Source organism: Nilaparvata lugens, chromosome 3 (assembly GCF_014356525.2).
Source record: "Nilaparvata lugens isolate BPH chromosome 3, ASM1435652v1, whole genome shotgun sequence".
Taxonomy (NCBI): Eukaryota; Metazoa; Arthropoda; class Insecta; order Hemiptera; family Delphacidae; genus Nilaparvata; species Nilaparvata lugens.
In genome coordinates, this window is record NC_052506.1 from 7,727,803 (window position 1) to 7,746,689 (window position 18,887).

The 18,887-nt window shown below is 33.2% G+C and overlaps 1 protein-coding gene across 2 annotated transcripts in view; it reads left to right on the forward strand.

Annotated features, from left to right (window-relative positions):
• LOC111058888 (sodium-coupled monocarboxylate transporter 1) overlaps positions 1 to 18,887 on the forward strand; it is a 56,930-nt gene that overhangs the window by 23,505 nt on the left and 14,538 nt on the right. For both annotated transcript variants that reach the window (XM_039425311.1, XM_039425312.1), the window contains exons 5-11: positions 2,538 to 2,723; positions 6,558 to 6,712; positions 8,017 to 8,157; positions 12,291 to 12,399; positions 12,979 to 13,088; positions 15,388 to 15,571; positions 17,081 to 17,167. In XM_039425311.1, coding sequence (XP_039281245.1) covers positions 2,538 to 2,723; positions 6,558 to 6,712; positions 8,017 to 8,157; positions 12,291 to 12,399; positions 12,979 to 13,088; positions 15,388 to 15,571; positions 17,081 to 17,167 — 972 coding nt within the window. The remainder of the gene's footprint in view (positions 1 to 2,537; positions 2,724 to 6,557; positions 6,713 to 8,016; positions 8,158 to 12,290; positions 12,400 to 12,978; positions 13,089 to 15,387; positions 15,572 to 17,080; positions 17,168 to 18,887) is intronic.

Genomic DNA, 18,887 nt, shown 5'->3' on the forward strand with positions numbered 1-18,887 from the left:
TATCACATTCATTCCACCTCAATATGGAGAAATTCAACAACATTTCTGTGTCTAGTATGATTTTTTTTATTCTTTTTAATTGAATGGATCATAATGATATTCAAGACTAGCAGGTAACCCGTGCTCCGCAAGGGTCTATTTTAAAACTTGACGTACGGTAATGGAATCTTGAAGGATTTAAAATAGGCCTAAAACTATCCTCGGTTGGTTAAGAATCTATATGCATTATTTCAAGTTGATCAGTACAGTAGTTTAGCCATGATGATGCGTCAAACATAATTTTCCTATCCCGTACGTGTATAAGCATAAGCCAGTTCTTTACTTTATTATTATCTATATATATATATATATATATATATATATTATATATATATATATATATATATATTATATATATATATATAAGTGAAAACTGCATAGAATCACAGTTAACTTGTTTAGTCAGCATAGTCATAGTGGAAGACAATATTGTATTCAGAGCTCAGTTCCTCAGTTCCTTGCTAGCGCACATAGCGAACGGACCTCATGTTAAACTTTTTAATGTTTTGTAATGAATAAAATTGTTTTTTAAAAAGTAATTTATTTATTGATAAACTTATATATATATATATATATATATATATATATATATATATAGAGGAAATACTTTGACTTTGACTTTCTGATAGAATGAAGAATGCTCAAATGAAAAATGCAGGCGAGCGAAGCGAGCCCGCTTATCTCATTTTTGGACGATCCAGGCGGAGCCCCCTGGCTAGGCGGATATGGCGAACGAAGCGAGTCCGCTTATCTCATTTTTGGACGATCCAGGCGGAGCCCCCTGGCTAGGCGGATATGGCGAACGAAGCGAGCCTGACGGCTAGTAGTATAGATAAATTTAACAAGTAGTTAATCAAACCTATTGCATACCTTCTACTGACCGAATTAGTTTTTGACTACTACTATGATTAGCGTTGAAAAACGTTCAAAAATTAAGAATATTCTTTTGATCTCTCCATAATCCTGTAAAGCTGCGTACACATATTCGCGCTTCCAACCCGCACCGAGCACGCTCCTCCCTCGTACCGCCCTCGTACCACCATCGAACCACAGTCGCTCCGCCCACGCACCCATCATGAACGTTACGGAAGATGTTAGATCTTCTCGAGTTCCCCGGTCGAACCACTCTTGCTCGCCGGTCGATCATCAATCGCCCTGCTGGAGTGACGTTCGGTTGCGGAGCAGAGCGAAAGTCTGTACGCACCTTTAGAATCCATCTCATCTATTTTCATGAACAATAAAAGTTTATGTTTTTTTCTAAACTCAACCAGATTAATAATAAAATTTGTTGAATGAGTGGATTTTTTCCATGAAAATGTAAAAACACAGTTTTTTTGTCACATCCACATTTATTAAGAATCTATATGCACAAATTCAAGTTAATCAGTTCAGTAGTTCAGAATGTGATGATGCATCAAACATAATCCGTATCCCGTATGTGTATAAACCAGTTCTTTCCTTTATTATAGTATACTATAAATAATGACAGCTAGCATTTTCCTTATTAACATGTCAGTTGTATTTTAGCTTAAGTGAGAGATATACATTTTCTGACTAGAGTTGAACGAATACAATTGAGAACATTGAAATGTATAACTACTAGAATTCCTGATGTTGATAATATTGATCCATACAACATACAACCCACGTAGCTTACAAATATTCAATCATACCTTATCGCCCAAACATTTCTACCTCTTCAAAATCGTAATACTCCACAAAGACAATTTATACTATAGACTCCTTGCTCCTCCCTCACCCTACAATTCAAAATCTCCGTCAATATTATGTAGTACCCAGATTCAATAATATTTATGGTAAAAGATCCCTACATTATGTTATTCCCTATTTATTTAACAGACTTTCTCCAAATATTCGTGACTACTCTAAGAAGGATGTAATGTTGTATCTCAATAATAACAGCACAATCAATTTATAAAACGGAACTAATAATATTACAAACGTACACATAATTTAAGAAACGTCAAGTTAAAAAAATGACAGCATATGCTTACATTATTAGAATTTTTTTCATTTTTGCTGGCTGAAGTTTTTAAATTTTTCTTTTATTCTCACTGCCGCCTGCCTCAACGATTAAAATGTATTATTACATGTGTAAAACAATTTTCCCTTTTCCTTCTTATTTCATTCCTTTGTAATAAATTTTCGTTATTTTCCCTTTTTTTATTAATTCTCTATCGAAATCTGATGTATATTCCTTATTTTATTTTTGCAATTTCTATTTGTTTTCTTTTATCTTATATTTAAAATCTTTGAAGAGTAATATTTTTTTTCAAAGTTCATTTATCTTTTGTAACTCGGTTTTTTTCTGTAGCTGGGCACCCGCCGAAAAACCTTCGGGTTTGGCAGGACCCTCAATTGTTTGTATTGTGAATAAGAATTTTGATTTGATTTGATTAGATTCTGCAATTGACAAGTCTCCAGTCAAATGTATAATTATCTGATGTGAAGTATGCAATCTCTTTCTTGTATTGCAGTATCTGGAGATGAGATTCAACAAGTACGCGAGAGTGATAGCGGCAGCAATGTATGTGTTTCAAATGATCCTGTACACGTCAGTGGCCGTCTATGCGCCGGCTCTGGCCCTCAGTCACGTGACCGGTCTCAATGTCTATATAGCTGTCAGCTTGGTCTACATTGTCTGCGTGTTTTATGCCTCTCAGGTAAAACATTTATGAATCAACCATGTAGTACTTTATAAGTTGATTGTAAATACAGTGAATACAGTTGTTAACGCTGTGCAAAGGCTAAAAATAAACTTTCTACTCGTGATATTTTACAAAGTTTTTCGATTTGTATATCATCAAGCTATCAAAATGAAAAATTTTTCTCAGGAAACATTTTTTTCTGATCATTACTTTTTGAGATATGAGCGCCTGAAGTTTAAATTTTTGGGACAGAACATTTCAAATTTGGTAAGAGATAAATCCATGACATTTATAGGATAGATTTTTCATGGTATTGTTGATCTATTAAAATAAAAATTTTCTGAAAATATCAATTTTTAAGATAGTTATTCAATTTACTAAAAATAACTTTTAGTTGAGTTATTTTTGGTAAATTGAATAACTTTTTCAAAAATTGATATTTTCAGAAAATTTTTATTTTACTAGAACAACAATACCATGAAGAATCCATCCTCTCAATCTCATAGATTTATATCTTACCGAATTTGAGATGTTCTGTCCCAAAAAATTGAACTTTAGGCGCTCATATCTCAATAAGTAATGATCGAAAAAAAATGTTTTTCCAAGAAAACTTTTCTATTTTGAAAGCTTGATGATACAAAAATCGAAAAACTTTGAAAAATATCACGAGTAGAAAGTTTATTTTTAGCCTTTGCTCAGCCTTAAGTCAGTACGTACAAGCTTCTCATATGAAATGTCACATGAAATACTGTATTGATGACATTTGATGAGTCAAAACCATAGAGTGATTAATAATTCAGTTCTTTATACATTCAAGAGAATTGTAAATACACTACCTACAATGCCTCTCAGAGACTAGGCATTTATAGAAAAAAAATAGGTCTACTAAGAAATTTAGTGTTGACTGTTTTATTATTTCACAAAGGCGACTTTCTAGAAGTATTTTAATCCTAGGTGATGATGATGGGATGAATGATAATACAATGAAGGTAGAGTTATGAATGAATAAAAATTGAATTGATTCACTTGAATTGATTTGAGTCCACTTTTCAGTCCAGAAATAAATAAACTAGAATTTTTGAATTTTATTTGATTAAAAAAGAATATAATAGAATGATTACATTCAATAAACTCTCAGAACTTGGAAATATTGAGTTATTAAGAAAAATTTTGAACCAGAAATAAAACACTAATTCACTGAAAGCACAGCTGTCAGACATATATTCACCCGATGGTTCGTAACCCACCTGGATCTGTAGGTCTATTAATTCATTCATCTATTAGGTTAAAACATTATATAATATTAGAAGGGGAAACAGGCGCAAGCTTAAAACTTTTTCTCTTCCTAAATTTAGCTCATTCAACTGTCCAAATTGGAGTTATTTTCATCACATCAACAAATAATATTGACTTTCTCAAGACAAATAACCAATATGAATTTCATAAATTTGAATGTTTAAAGATTGATATAAAAGCCAGAAAACAGCGTCCAAACACTTTAAAATATTGAAAATCTCCTCTCCCATCATAGTAATAATAATAATAATAAATATCGGGGACCGAGCTTCGCTCTGGAGTACAAAAGCATAAAAAATTATTACAAAATAAGAAATTAATTAACTTTACGTGAACCAAATCAAAGAAGACCATCTCAAAAAGATGGATCTACTGGAATTTAATCAGGATTAAAAATAACCCGGCTTTTTTGCAACCGGCACTAAGTACCTGATTGAATAATCACAAAAGTTCAGCAGCTGAGTCATAATTTTGACACAGTCCCAAACACATGAACTCACTCACTCACTTCCATCACCAACAGACAACGAAATAATTATTATCAGATGTTTTTCAAAGGATGAATAATAATTATCCTTTTAATGTCCTTCAGCGAGTTTTCTCAGGGATGAGACCTGGTGCAATCGAATCTTTATATTATAAACCTACTATGTTCTCAATTTCGTGAGAATCATTAGAGCCGTTTTTGAGATCCGGTGAAATACAAACATATAAACATCTAAACATTTAAACAGAAGTTGCTCGTTTAATAGTATAGGTTAATAATAATAATAATCATCATCATCATCATCATCATCTTAATCATCATCATCATGCATACATCCATCTCATCTCACGCACAAGCCTAGAATTCATGTGGGCTAGTGGACATCAGCCTCAGCAAATAAATATACTGTCGGTTTTAAATATGAATATAAATATACTAGTATTATCAGTGATAATGGCATTATATAGCCGAAAAATTTCATGACAAAATAATTTTAAAAAGGGTACTCAGATATTTATGTTTATTTATATTTAAAAGAAGCCCTAAAGAAAAAAGACAATACTGTCGGTTGTCTGTCTGTGAATACAGTGACTACATTAATAGTTTCTGTGAAGTCTTCTGATTAGTCAACCATAAAGTGTTATATATTATTCAGTTCTTAATTCACTAAACACAGTTATAAATATACAGAGGAATGCTTGTCACTGAAGGTATTGATATAATTTGATTAGTTGACCATAGACTGGTTCATGAGTAATCTACAGTCCTATATAGTCTGCTATGAACAAAATTGAAGATACAGTACAATGCTTCCCAGGAGAAGCTTTGATAAAATACACCGTGATTCAAAAATAATATCACAACTTTGAAAATCTGTATTCAATCAAGGAAACATAATGGAAACTCTGGTTATAAATCAAAATGGAGAGTATTGAAATAAGTTTTTCACCACTAGAAAACAAGTTCACAAATGTTCAATGTGACCCCTCCAGACACTCGAGTGATATCAATACTGGGTATCAATACGATACTCGAACTCGTTGCACACCCTCAGTAGCATATCGGTCGTAACAGTTTGTATAGCTGCTGTTATTTCTTGTTTGAGCTCCTCAATGTTAGCTGGTAGAGGCGGTCGATACACTTTATCTTTAACGTAACCCCATAGAAAAAAATAGCAGGGGGTGAGGTCAGGGCTTCTTGGAAGCCAGTGATGAAGTGCTCTGTCTCAAGCTGCTTGGCGGCCGATCCATTGCCTCCATAAAAAATGTACTAAAACTGGTAAATCACATTGAACATTTGTGAACTTGTTTTCTAGTGGGGAAAAACTTATGTTAATACTTTTCATTTTGATTTATAACCCAAGTTTCTATTATTTTTCCTTAAATACAGATTTTCAAAGTTGTGGTATTCTTTTTGAATCACGGTGTATATGTTAGGTCGACCTTAAATCTACTATCATATCATAATGAATTATTAAGTGAGTTAACAATTATTCAAGTGTAAATAAAGTGACTATAATATGAGTCACTAGTCTCTATAGTTTGCAAACCCCAAAATAATACCATCAAGCCAAAAAAATAGCATTCAATCTCTCAAAATACTGCTACTAAAATTTGATTTATGAGCGACTCTGTTTATAATACAGGTACGTATTAAGGTGCGTACAGACTTTCGCTCTGCTCCGCAATCGAACGTCACTCGAGCAGATCGATTGATGATCGACCGGGGAGCAAGAGTGGAACGCGAGAAGAGCTAACATCTCCCGTAACGTTCATGATCGGAGCGACTGCGGAGCGAGTGCGGAGCGTGTTGGAGGCGCGTATATATGTACGCACCTTAATACATACATTTTATTAGCTTATTACACAGTGCTATACAAGCACAATGCTATACTGAAGGCTTATTCAAGTTCCATGTATTTAATGGTCCGGTTAAAATTGAGTGCGAAATTTAACCAACTAACATTGAAATCACGATAAATTCGGATATTCCAGTGGTAGATTAGTTTCATAATTTTAGTTGACACGCAAACTTTATTCTAATTAAAATATTTCAATTTTTTCCAGGGAGGTATGAAAGCAGTTATAATGGCAGATACGTTCCAAGCAGTGGTTTTGGTAGCATCAATTGTGATAATAGTTGTATTTGGAAATAACTTAGTTGGAGGATTCTCAAAGATATTCCAACAAAACGTGGAGTCAAACAGGATTGAACTCATGGTGTAAGTACATCTAGTCATTTTGATTTTATTCTATCTAATTCGTTTATTGCAATAGAGATTGAAAAATTAAATTGATTAAAATGAACAGGAAATGATTTCTAATTATTAATATAAATTGAAAAATCATAGGCTATCTGCTTGCTATCAAAAAGTTATAGCTGTTCTTATAGTTGATAGAATAATGTTTCTCGCATGTATGAACTGTAGATCGTATCAAATAAACTATTAATAAGGTGAACTTATTAAAAGGTAAAGTGAAGCTATAAAAGGTAATAAGATGAACTGTATGGTAACACTTGAATTTATTAATCCTCCAAATTTCAAGTCCAATTATATTACTTTTAAATTTTGTAAAACTTTAAAGTGAAAAAAACACTCACATTCTTTGATGTGGCGACGTCCGTTTCGTGCTGGTATTGCACATTTTCAAGCCAAACAGAAACTGAAGTGTTTTAATTTTTAAAAACAACAAAAACAATCCGCAAAACTCAGACAAATACAACACTGATAATCATACAGCATTCGTCACCCTCACATACCACAACAATAAAACTTATAAAATAGCAGCATCATTCAAGAAAATGAAATACAAGGTTGCATACAGAACAAAAAACTCACTGAAAAAACTCTTGTCCCCACACAACACCTCTCAAAATCAATATAATAGACGTAATAGAGCAGGAATTTATAAGCTAAAATGTAAAGATTGCAGCAAATTCTACATAGGTAAAACAGCTAGAAATTTCAATATAAGATTCAAATAACACACAAGAGCCATTACCCATCCTTCCCCCCATTCCACCTTTGCAGAACACATTATCTCCACTGACCACACACACCCTGACATAGACAACAACCTCGAAATACTCCACTATTCCCACAAAAACAAAAAATTAAATGTACTAGAACAGTTTGAAATATACAAACACACCAAACAACAGCCAAACAATATTCTGAATGGCCAAATCAACTTTTCCTCCCACACCCTGTTTGACAAACTCATTTAAATCCTCCTCCATTAACCGCCAAAACTCCCCTCCACCCCCACTCTCACCAAATTCCACCCTCATAACCTTAAACACTTCAGTTTCTGTTTGACTTGAAAATGTGCAATACCAGCACGATACGGACGTCGCCACATCAAAGAATGTGAGTGTTTTTTCACTTCAAAGCTTGACAAAATTTAATAGTAATAATAATAGTGAAAACAAGATGGATAACCAACAACCAATTATATTCTTAAAATAATAGAATTGAATGAAGTCTATGTCTATATTTATAATACCGAAATTAATTATTTTCAGAATGGATCCGGACCCAAGAGTTAGACACAGTGTGTGGTCAGTTGTGATTGGAGGCACTTTCTATTGGGCCACCATGTACTGTGCCAACCAAGCCTCTATTCAGAAGTATATGACGGTGGAAACATTGGATCAGGCTAGAAGGTAATGTAATCGCAAATCCAAATCCAAACATTGATATTTGCACTATAGTGTAGAGCTTCTTAGAAAAAAACATTTTTATTCTAGAGAGCATCAGCCATAGTGAGAGATTAAATTCAACAATAGAAAATGTGTGAATGGAATGAATTTTAATTGAAGGTATTAGCTGGACCGTACACTAGAACCGTTTTCGTCCGAACTATCATCGGCCGAAAACTACCGAACGTGACCCAACAATCCCTCAACAAAGAAAGGAATAGATGCTTGTCCATTGCAACATGTTCATACGTCCGTCTCCGGTCGATCAATTTTTCGATCCGAATTGAATGGGATTTTCCGGCTCTATCCGGCTGAACTAGCTAGTCGAGCTGAGACAAAAAACACAAAGTGTTCCTAACCCAAAATAATTGTTTAACAGTCTTGTTTTTTGAAGTTGTTATGTTTCATAAAGTTGTAACTATGGACAAAGTTGATAAGTTTGGTTAAAGAGAATGTTCCATTGTGGGATATGCGAGACAGAATACATATTTATTCTGTGCCCAAGTCAAATGAGTCAACAAGTAGTTTCATCGTCGTGATGTTCAAAAGAATCTGTGGACAAAGATTGCTGAACTAATAATAATAATAATAATAATAATAATAATAATAATAAGGCAGCACAGCATCCGGCAGATACCCTTGGTCTCGATTTTCGTTCTGATCGGGAGGAGGAGCATGAGCCTAATCAGCTCAGGGCTAGAATAAAGACTGCTGAGTCCAGACTCCTGTTGCAGCAACATAAGGACAAGTCCTTGCATGGTGTTTTCTACAGGCATGTTGAGGAGCAAGGCTTGTCCAAGCCACTGACTTTTGCTTTTCTGAAGTCAGCAGCCCTGAAATCTGAGACTGAGGGTTTCATACTGGCATGTCAAGATGGTGTCATCAACACATTGTCATACCGCAGCAGAGTAATGCACATGGATGTTGCTGATATCAGTTGCAGGGTGTGTCATAGAGCACCAGAGACGATCATGCACATCCTGTCTTCTTGTTCTGTGCATGCAACTGCAGGCTACATCCATAGACATAATGCTGATCTGCGAGTGCTCTATTACCATCTTAGACACTCATATGGTATCGACAAAACACCAGTGCTGCCTTATGCCCCAGGGGAGATTGAATCTGTTGTGGGGAATGAGAGGTGCCGAATTTATTGGAATTACTCATTCTCTAACACCAGGCTTTTAAGAGCCACAAAGCCTGATGTTGTCCTCCTTGACATCACTTCGAAGACAATGTATGTCATTGAGTTTTCAGCACCAGCCGAGGGTAACATTGTCATCAAAGAGGAGGAAAAACAGACGAAATATCATGACCTACTAATGAAGCTGCGTAGGCTAAACCCAGGCTACTCTGTGAGAATGGTGGTGTACTGTAGGTGAATTGGTGTTGGTGAATTGTAGGTGTACTGGGAGGCATGAGACCTTCATTTTTGGCCAACCTTAGAACGATTCCAGCCTGTGAGAGACCTGCTGCTGTGCTTGCAGGTCAGATGCAGAAGGCTGTTTGTCATTCTTGGCTCATTACGTCTACTCAGAGCGAACGATTTAATGGTAACGGACCCAGTATGATTGTTTACCACATGGACATGTGGAGCAGTCACTCTGGAAAAATCGCTTGTCACTCTTCCTTGGGGGTCGGAGCCCAGGGAAAGGGTGGTCAAGCAAAACCTCAAACAGGGATAATAATAATAATAATAATAAATTCATTTATTCCTCTAATTGATACATTATACATAATCAGAAATTATGAAAAGTAGAGTACATCACAACAATATTGCAAAATATAAAAATAAAGATAATAAAATAATACAATTACACGTTGTACAAAGAAATCACAATAGCTGATCTACATCAATAGAAGAATAAATAATTTCAAGTACCCCGAGGACTAAAAGTCCTGTTTGGGGCACCATCATATTTTTAATTGAGAAAAAAACAATGAATTATTTTGCTGAGTCGGAACTTTCATATAGTTTGACAGGGTGAGGAATTTTAGTTTAGATAATACAGGTATATTAACATTTCAATCCACTTTCCCTCATTTGAAAAGAATAAGATCTGAAGGTAAGATTATCGTAATGATTACCGTAACTAATTTAGTGGATATTTGTTCATTCAATTTTCAAAATCTCAAAATAATCATTGTTTATAAAAAATTTTTGTGGCTATGATAGTAGTTAATTCAATAATATTGGCAATAATATTCAACTACTGAACTAGACTGACGTAAACGGTTCCATATGGACGACCATATTCGGCCGAATTGATGGCCGGCAGATTCGTCCGATCCAACGGCCGAACGGATCGGTTGAATACGGTTCCAGTGGATGGTTTCCCTTATAAATTGTGAGGACAACGTTATAATGGCAGTATTTGATTAAGATTGGTATTGCTATCATTCGACAAAGCATATTGCGCTGTCTTTTTCTACCTTCACAACGTTGCCATATCGTTTTCCAAAAATATAGAATTAAAATCAACAAAATATTTTCATCTCAATTATTATTTATCAAATCATTAATAAATATATTTTCTTGCCGAATAAAATATAATTTATCACAAGAGTTAACAATTAATATTACATCAGTTATACCGGTATTATAACTATAGATTGTGCGACCGTGGTAAGTCAGCGAATCAGCAACACTGTTCTCCTATCTTTCTCAACTGCCATTATAACGTGGACCTCTCAATAGTAGGATTTTACTATCTAGAGGTATTTTGTTGAGTTTTTCTTCCTTCTTCAACTCGTTACTCTTCATTTTCTCCATCTTATTCACTCCTTCTCATTGAATCCAGCATTTTTGATAGGCTATTCCCGTATTTTTTAAACTAGTCATTCAAATGTGAGTTTAATTTCTCCAAATATCAAGGATTTTTTTGGAATATAGTCCTCAAGTAGATTTCTTGAAGTCATCAATAATAATTATTGAAATAATTGATAATTCAGTAATTTTAATCAAATATTCAATTCTAAAAAAGCTGTCATAATTGTGGCTTCGAATATTTGTAAGCAATAACGTTCTAGCTAAGAAATAGCCTATAGGCCTATCAATTTTACCTTTAATTATTACTACATAGAAAATTACCAATAGCCTTTTTATAATATGTTCCATCAAAACACAACTAGTTTTGAGCACCTATGCCATTTTCAAGACTGTCCAATGACATAGGCCTAAGTGATCGAAACCAGTTCAAAAATATGAAAAGGGTTCAAGTGATTTTCCATAATAATTAAACTTATAAAAAATCATATTGAAATACTACTTCATCAATTTCCTTCATCAATTAAATTCATCAAAAATAATGTTTTAATTCTTTTTATGCATTCTGTTAGTTTTTTCACTGTGTCCATTATCATTATTTTGTTTTTATATACCAGATTCATTTAATTTTCAGTGACTCTCAAAGAACAATTTTAATATAATAATGAAGAAAATGATTTTATTTATTTTCTTTTATAAGATTTGATTAGATATAAATAGGTATGATTTTGTTTCTATCAAAATAGATTGTAAATTTAGTTTTGTTAAAAGAGTTCTTTGTTGATTGAAAAATTCTTCTTGTTGTTTTGTATTGTCAAGTATTATGGTACGAATGTTTACAGTATTCATAACAAATAGTGTTAAAATGGAACACAATTGAATTAGTTTATTTTAGTTTTGTTGAGGGAATTTTTAGTTTATTTTGTTGTAGTTGGTTTGTGTTTTGTTGAATGATATTCCGGTTTGTTTGAATGTGTTCTAGTTTACTGTAGTCCAAGATAAAGTTAATTATTATTGTTGAGCGACTCATCCCTCAGCACAAGCATTATGCTTAAAGAGGGATGAACCATTAATATTTCTTCAAAAGCACTTTCCTTTTATTATTATTATCATCCATTATTTATATCCTATTTAATTTATTTTTTTAATATTATATTATTCGTACGTATTTATATTCATCTATAGTCATCTACACATCGGGCTCTGTTTATTTATTATTTTATTATTGAATGTTTAATAATAATTATGAAATGCGTTTGTGTTTTTCAATGTAATTGTAATGTACTTTTTATTGGTTGAGTAAAGCATTTATTAATATTATTGATTGCAGGGCATTATGGGTTAGCAGCATAAGCCTGGCAGTTATTTTGAGCATCAACTTCTACACTGGCATGATTATGTATGCAGAGTACAGTGGTTGTGACCCCATATCTAGTGGTGTGAGTTCCTACATATCACTCAGTTTGATTAAAAACATTATAGGGCAGAGTGGCAATAGATTCATGAAATTTTACAAACTATGAGCACGAAACGTGAAAAATGAATTATATATCATATCAATAAAGTTGACCAGTACTCCTAAATAATACCGTAGTGTTCTTTCAAAGTTCCTTGAGTAGTTCCTACCAGTCATATTAAATTTAGAGAAAAACTACTGAAATCACAATTTTAAGCCAACTTTTTTGCATTAACCTCACAATATATTTCCAAAGTTGATTGCTCTTACATCTATGATTTATTGTTACTTAATGTAATAGAGAAGATTGATAACTAAACTTGAATTTTCTTAATGCCTTATTAATTTGATAAGTGAGTATACTCACTCAATTTTTTCGATTTTTTTCAACTCAATTGAATATCGTTTATTTAATGATGAAATTTGTTGAATGAGAATTGATATTGTGGAATTTTCCCATAATTGAAAAACACAGAAAATAAACAATTCATTTATGTTTCTATTTAAACTGTTTATTTTCTGTGTTTTTCAATTCTTTTATTCAACTTCAAAAATGTTCCAGGTAATTTCCGCTTCAGATCAACTACTCCCTCTATATGTGATGTCATCTCTTGGCAGCTATAGAGGAGTTCCAGGACTTTTCGTTGCGGGAATATTTGCTGCTTCCCTTGGGTAAATATTTATATAATATAGATTTTCTATAATTTGTCCAGACTGCCATGAGCGCTGAAAGATTAAGCCGACCCTCGCTCCCCGGCCTACCTGCGCCATTGATATACTATGTATACTACGTAGTATACAGGTAGGCAGAGTGTCCCTTTACTCACACACACACACACACACACACAAAAGGAGACTGCGCTTGTGTGTGTGAGTAGTAGGAGGGTCGGCCTAATCCTTTAGAGCTCATGCCAATTTGGACAGAGTATAAAATAACATCTCCTTTTTTACAGTATATAGTCTATATCAGTATCCATGATAATGAGACCACGCAAGCAATGGATGCTTTCAGTATAGTAGTTGGAAGTCACTTTTATCGGGTAAAAGAAACGAGACGTGGCCGCCGAAAACAATGGATGGACAGGTGAAGTTCTAGCCCTCCAGTTGTCGCCTATTGTTATTGAATTTCAACATTTTCGTGGTCTATTGTTAAGGCTGTACAAAGGCTAGAAATGAACTTTCTACTCGTGATATTTTTCAAAGTTTTTCGATTTGTATATCATTAAGCTATCAAAATGAAAAAGTTTTCTCAGGAAAATTTTTTTCCGACCATTACTCTTTGAGATATGAGCGCCTAAAGTTTGAATTTTTGGGACAGAACATTTCAAATTCGGTATGAGATAAATCCATGAGATTTGGAGGATAGATTCTTCACGGTATTTTTGATCTAGTAAAACAAATATTTTCTGAAAATATCAATTTTTAAGATAGTTATTCAATTTACTAAAAATAACGAAAAATAACTTTTATTTGAGTTATTTTTGGTAAATTGAATAACTTTTTCAAAAATTCATATTTTCATAAAAATTTTGTTCTACTAAATCAACAATACCATGAAGAATCCATCCTCCATATCTGATGGATTCATATCTTACCGAATTTGAAGTGTTCTGTCCCAAAAATTCAAACTTCAGGCGCTCATATCTCGAAAATAATGATCGAAAAAAAATGTTTTCCTGAGAAACATTTCTCATTTTAATAGCTTCGTGATATACAAATCGAAAAACTTTGAAAAATATCACGAGTAGAAAGTTTATGTTTAGCTTTTGCACAGCCTAAGGTTTCCACTCCGAGGAATATTTTGGTGGAACATGTCTCGTTACCTTTAAAGGTAATTTCAGCTGTAACCCAGTGGTAGCATACAGTGATTGAATAAGCACACACATTATACTATCGATGATGAGTACAAATTTAGTCAAACGTACATGGTGTGTAAAGCCCGCATCGATTTTTGGACGAACATTTGTTTGCCGTCCTTATACATTCTACGAGATTGAATGGAACTTGACAAACACATGCTACACAACATATGTTTGCTAAGTTGTGTTCAATCTAATAGAATTTGAAAGGACGCCAAAAAATCGTACGTTCAATAAGTATCGAATTGTATGTACTGTAACTCTAGTGGATCTGTATACAGCTTGTGAGCAACATGAGTTTCATCAAATGAACCATTGGGAATAATACAATTTTACAAGTACTGGATCACTGACTTATTAGATTCAGTAATTGTAGAAAATACAACTAACAGATGTAACGTACAAAGTAATAGTATAGAGTAACGATAGCATAGATATCCCATGGTATAGGGCGTTTATGTCGCAAGTTTTACTGTTATCCCAAGCCGATAGTTCACATAGTTCTTTCCTATGCAGCTGTGTGACGCTGGTAGTCTCTCAAATTGTGCCGTTCATACACTATCACCCCAACAAAACAGTAAAAATTGACAATAATCGGCTTGAGATAATTGTGAAAGTTGCGACATAAATTCCCTATACCATGGGATATCTACTTACGCTATTGTTTCTCTATGGTAATAGATAAGTTGGTGCTACGATCTAGAATTGCCTTCAAGAAAGCACACGGGGCCACTAATGAGAGTAATGAAGCGGAATCAGAGGACAATGAAGTATGCTAGTAGAGAGTTAGAGGATGAACCTTTTTGGAACAATAGCCAAGTGTACAGTTAGCGCGTCCCGTCTCGTCTCTTTTATCCTTTTTCTGTGTTCCAAGTTCTAATCCTCCAATTAACGCAAATAATTTTAGTTTTAATTTATTTCATAGAATCATATTCTCATTGAACAAACCTCATTGTCTGATTTCTTTATACTTATTTCCTATCACTTCCTTTCAACATTTCTCTTATATAATTTTCTATCTATTCTACCAGTCAATTTTCTTTCTTATTGTTTATCTAGATTTTTTGTTTGAATATTTATGTTGATACTTGATTGAACCAATTTTTTTTTAGAACTGTCGCTTCAGCACTGAATTCACTAGCGGCTGTCACCATAAAAGACTTTTTCGGTTGTCTGTTTGGGTTCAAAATCCCAGATAATAAAGGATCTTTGTACTCAAAGTGGATTTCAGTGTTTTATGGAATACTAAGTTTTGCGCTTGTGTTTGTTGTTGAGCATCTTGGAAGTGTTCTGCAGGTGAGATATAAATTTCAAAAAATGTTTTCTTTATCAGCATAATAAAATATGTATATTACTCTTTTAATATCATATTTAATGATAAGTAACTTTGTACTAATGAATAAATTAATGGCTCCGATTGGAAAAGTAATAATAATATTTCTTTTTCCGTAATATTTCATAACAACATATGACACACACAGTGATACACAGAATGAAATTTATATAAGAAATATAATACTTTACAGTACATTACGAAAAATAATTTGGTTGCCTTAAGTTATTACACTTTCAATTCAATTTTTATCATAATTAATAAATATCGGGACACCGAGCTTCGCTCGTTATCTTTATTTATTGATAAACAGAACACAATTCTCTAAAATGATCGTGTTTATATTTCACAGCTGGCTAAATGTCATCTTATGAATTTCGCGGATGCGATATTTTGATTTTTCACATACCCACTCGCTCACTCACTTTTTCACTATTCACAGCTGTCTCAGCCAAGGATGAATTATCCTTTTAATGTCGTTCAGCCAGTTTTCCCAAGGATGAGACCTAGTGCAATGAATCTATATCATAGACCTACTATGTTCCAAATTTCGGGAAAATCGTTAGAGCCGTTTTCGAGATCCGTTAAACATAAATAACCAGATATAAAAATACAGAAATTGCTCGCTTAATATAATAGGATTAGTACTATAATTACTAGACTATGTCAAGCATTATAATATGCATGTCTTTGGCATATTAAAAAATGGAACACTTGCTCTTGAAATGTAACGATTTCTTACGATAATCGTTTAAACAATGGTATCGTTTATACATCACATTAAACTAAAATAATAGACTTAAAAGAAGTTGATTCTATCGTAGAGCTAGGCTTATTCCGTTTTCCAGCTTTAATCGCTGTAATTGTGTAACAAAATTCAATCTATAATCCTAGATTCGGTCACAGAAGAGGGAAACATTATAAATTGTTCTTAATTAATAATTCTCATTGTTAATATTGCAAAACATATTTCAAATATTCAGGCCCGTTTTCTATAACACTTCTATGAAATATAATGGGCCTATGAGCTTGATGTAAATTAGATTCAATAATGCTTTAGATTCAAGTATTTATGTCCGAGCCTTTATATATTTATAAAGTGTCTGGGCCTTGAGTAAAAAAAATTGTACTTTCCTCTGTGATATCATCTTTTTCGCTCTGTTTTCTGTGTGTGTGTGTGGAAGTAATGCAAAGAGCTTCTAAAGTTATACGCTGTATATAAGATTTTTATTAAATTATTAAAGAAATTACTAGTACCTATTTATACTTTTCTATATAAACACAACTACGTTTGAGCACTCATGCCATTTTCAAGTAAGCTTGAAACTATTTTTGTTTATATAGAAAAATATAAAGAGGGTAGAGGCTACTAGTAATTTCTATAATAATTAAACAATCTAAGTAGCTCTATTAAAAAACTTTATTGGAAGATTTATATTTATTTTAATAGCTTATTGCTCATATTTTTACAGGTAGCTCTCAGTTTCAACGGTATGGTTGGAGGAGTAACTTTAGGAATGTTCTCCTTAGGAATGTTCATTCCATGGGCAAATTCAAAGGTGAGAAATTCCACTCTTTTCGCTATAAAATGTCGTGTAACGACAAATTCATTGAAATGACAAATTCTTTTTGTACTTATTCATACCAAATTCATTCATCTGTAGGCTGTATACTAATTCATTCATACTGGATAATTTTGTGGAATATTGAGAGATTGCGACTATTAAACAAACGCCATAGATTGTCCATTATTATAGTGAGTTCTACGTTAATGTTTGATTATCAATGGTATTGCTATCCTTGTCTATCGTTCAACAAAGCGGATAGCGCTATCTCTTTCTCTTTCTCTCTATCTCTTTCTCGCTTTACTCTGTTGCCAAATTGTCTTTTGATAATGTAGAATAATTAATTAATAAATATTTCATCTTAATTAAATTGCACCTCCGGAGGAAGACTGTTCCAACTCGAAAAAGTTGTTTATTCAGGAGAGCAGTTTTAAAGTTTTCATAGGTATTCAAACTTGATTTTCTGCTCTTAAGTCCGGTCCTGACGCTCAAGTTTCCCATCAGTGTTTTGCTCAAGCAAAAGACGGATCGTTTGGTTCAAGCAAAAGACGGATGTAAAATTGCGTCCACACGCATCCGTCTTATGTCGTCCGTTTTCCTATTTTTGATATTGTTAGATATGGTTCATTGAGTCTAAATTGTATACGGTTGACATATATCCGGTAGATGAGTCATAATTATATCGTATTTTTCGCTGATTCAACTAGATAATGCTATATTTAACAACATAATGACAAAAATATTACTGTTAATCACTTTGTTTACATGTCATATCTCGAGACACAGTGATTGTAAATCAAATCAAATCATTTATTTGCCATACAATAAATACATATTCAAATCATAATAAAAGAAAATACTTAATTTTATAATCAAAAGTATAAAATAATGGATTGAAATTTTGTAGATAGTATACTTCTCAACAATATAGTACATCTTAATATATCATGATAGTAAATCATAATATCAACATAAAATTCTGAGAGTATCATGAGAATCAATAAAGAAAAAAAAGGTTACATATAGCGTTATATATAATCGATAAAAAAACTTGCTTATTTTCAAGTACTCGCGAGGCATTTTATTAATTTGAGGGCGCTGAATCTGAATCTGAAATCACAATTCTCTATCTCCATTTTTAAGGCGATTTAGGTTTTGGTGGATAGGCAAAAGACGGACGGTTTGATGGAAAAAGATTCTCGGCCGATACATTTTAAGTTTGACGACTTAAGCTTGAAGACTCATTCGTTTTACCGTCCAGACGCAACGACTTACATGCTCCGACTTTTGCTTGAGCAAAAGACTGAAGCTAACTTGAGCGTCTGGACCGGGCTTTAGAATCACTCAATTTCTCTGATTCCAACTGTTTTAGTTTACTTATTACTTCTTTAAAGTGGCGTGTATTCATGTTTTTATTCATAATATGGCTGAATTGGAATGGAAGACTGTTCTAATCGAAATGGCACAATGATTGCATCGGTTTTCAAAATAGGAATACTGAACATTCCGTGATATATAGAATAATTAAGTCTGTTGTAGTTCAGACACTGTGTTACTCGTAAATATTTGAAAAAACACTTACTTTTCTTGGAGTTTTGAGGAATGCATTTCACTCCTGAAGAGGAGCTTCATCAGCCTCCAAGGAGCTCAACACTCCAAGAAAAGTAAGTGTTTTTCAAATATTTACAAGTAACACAGTGTCAGAACTACAACA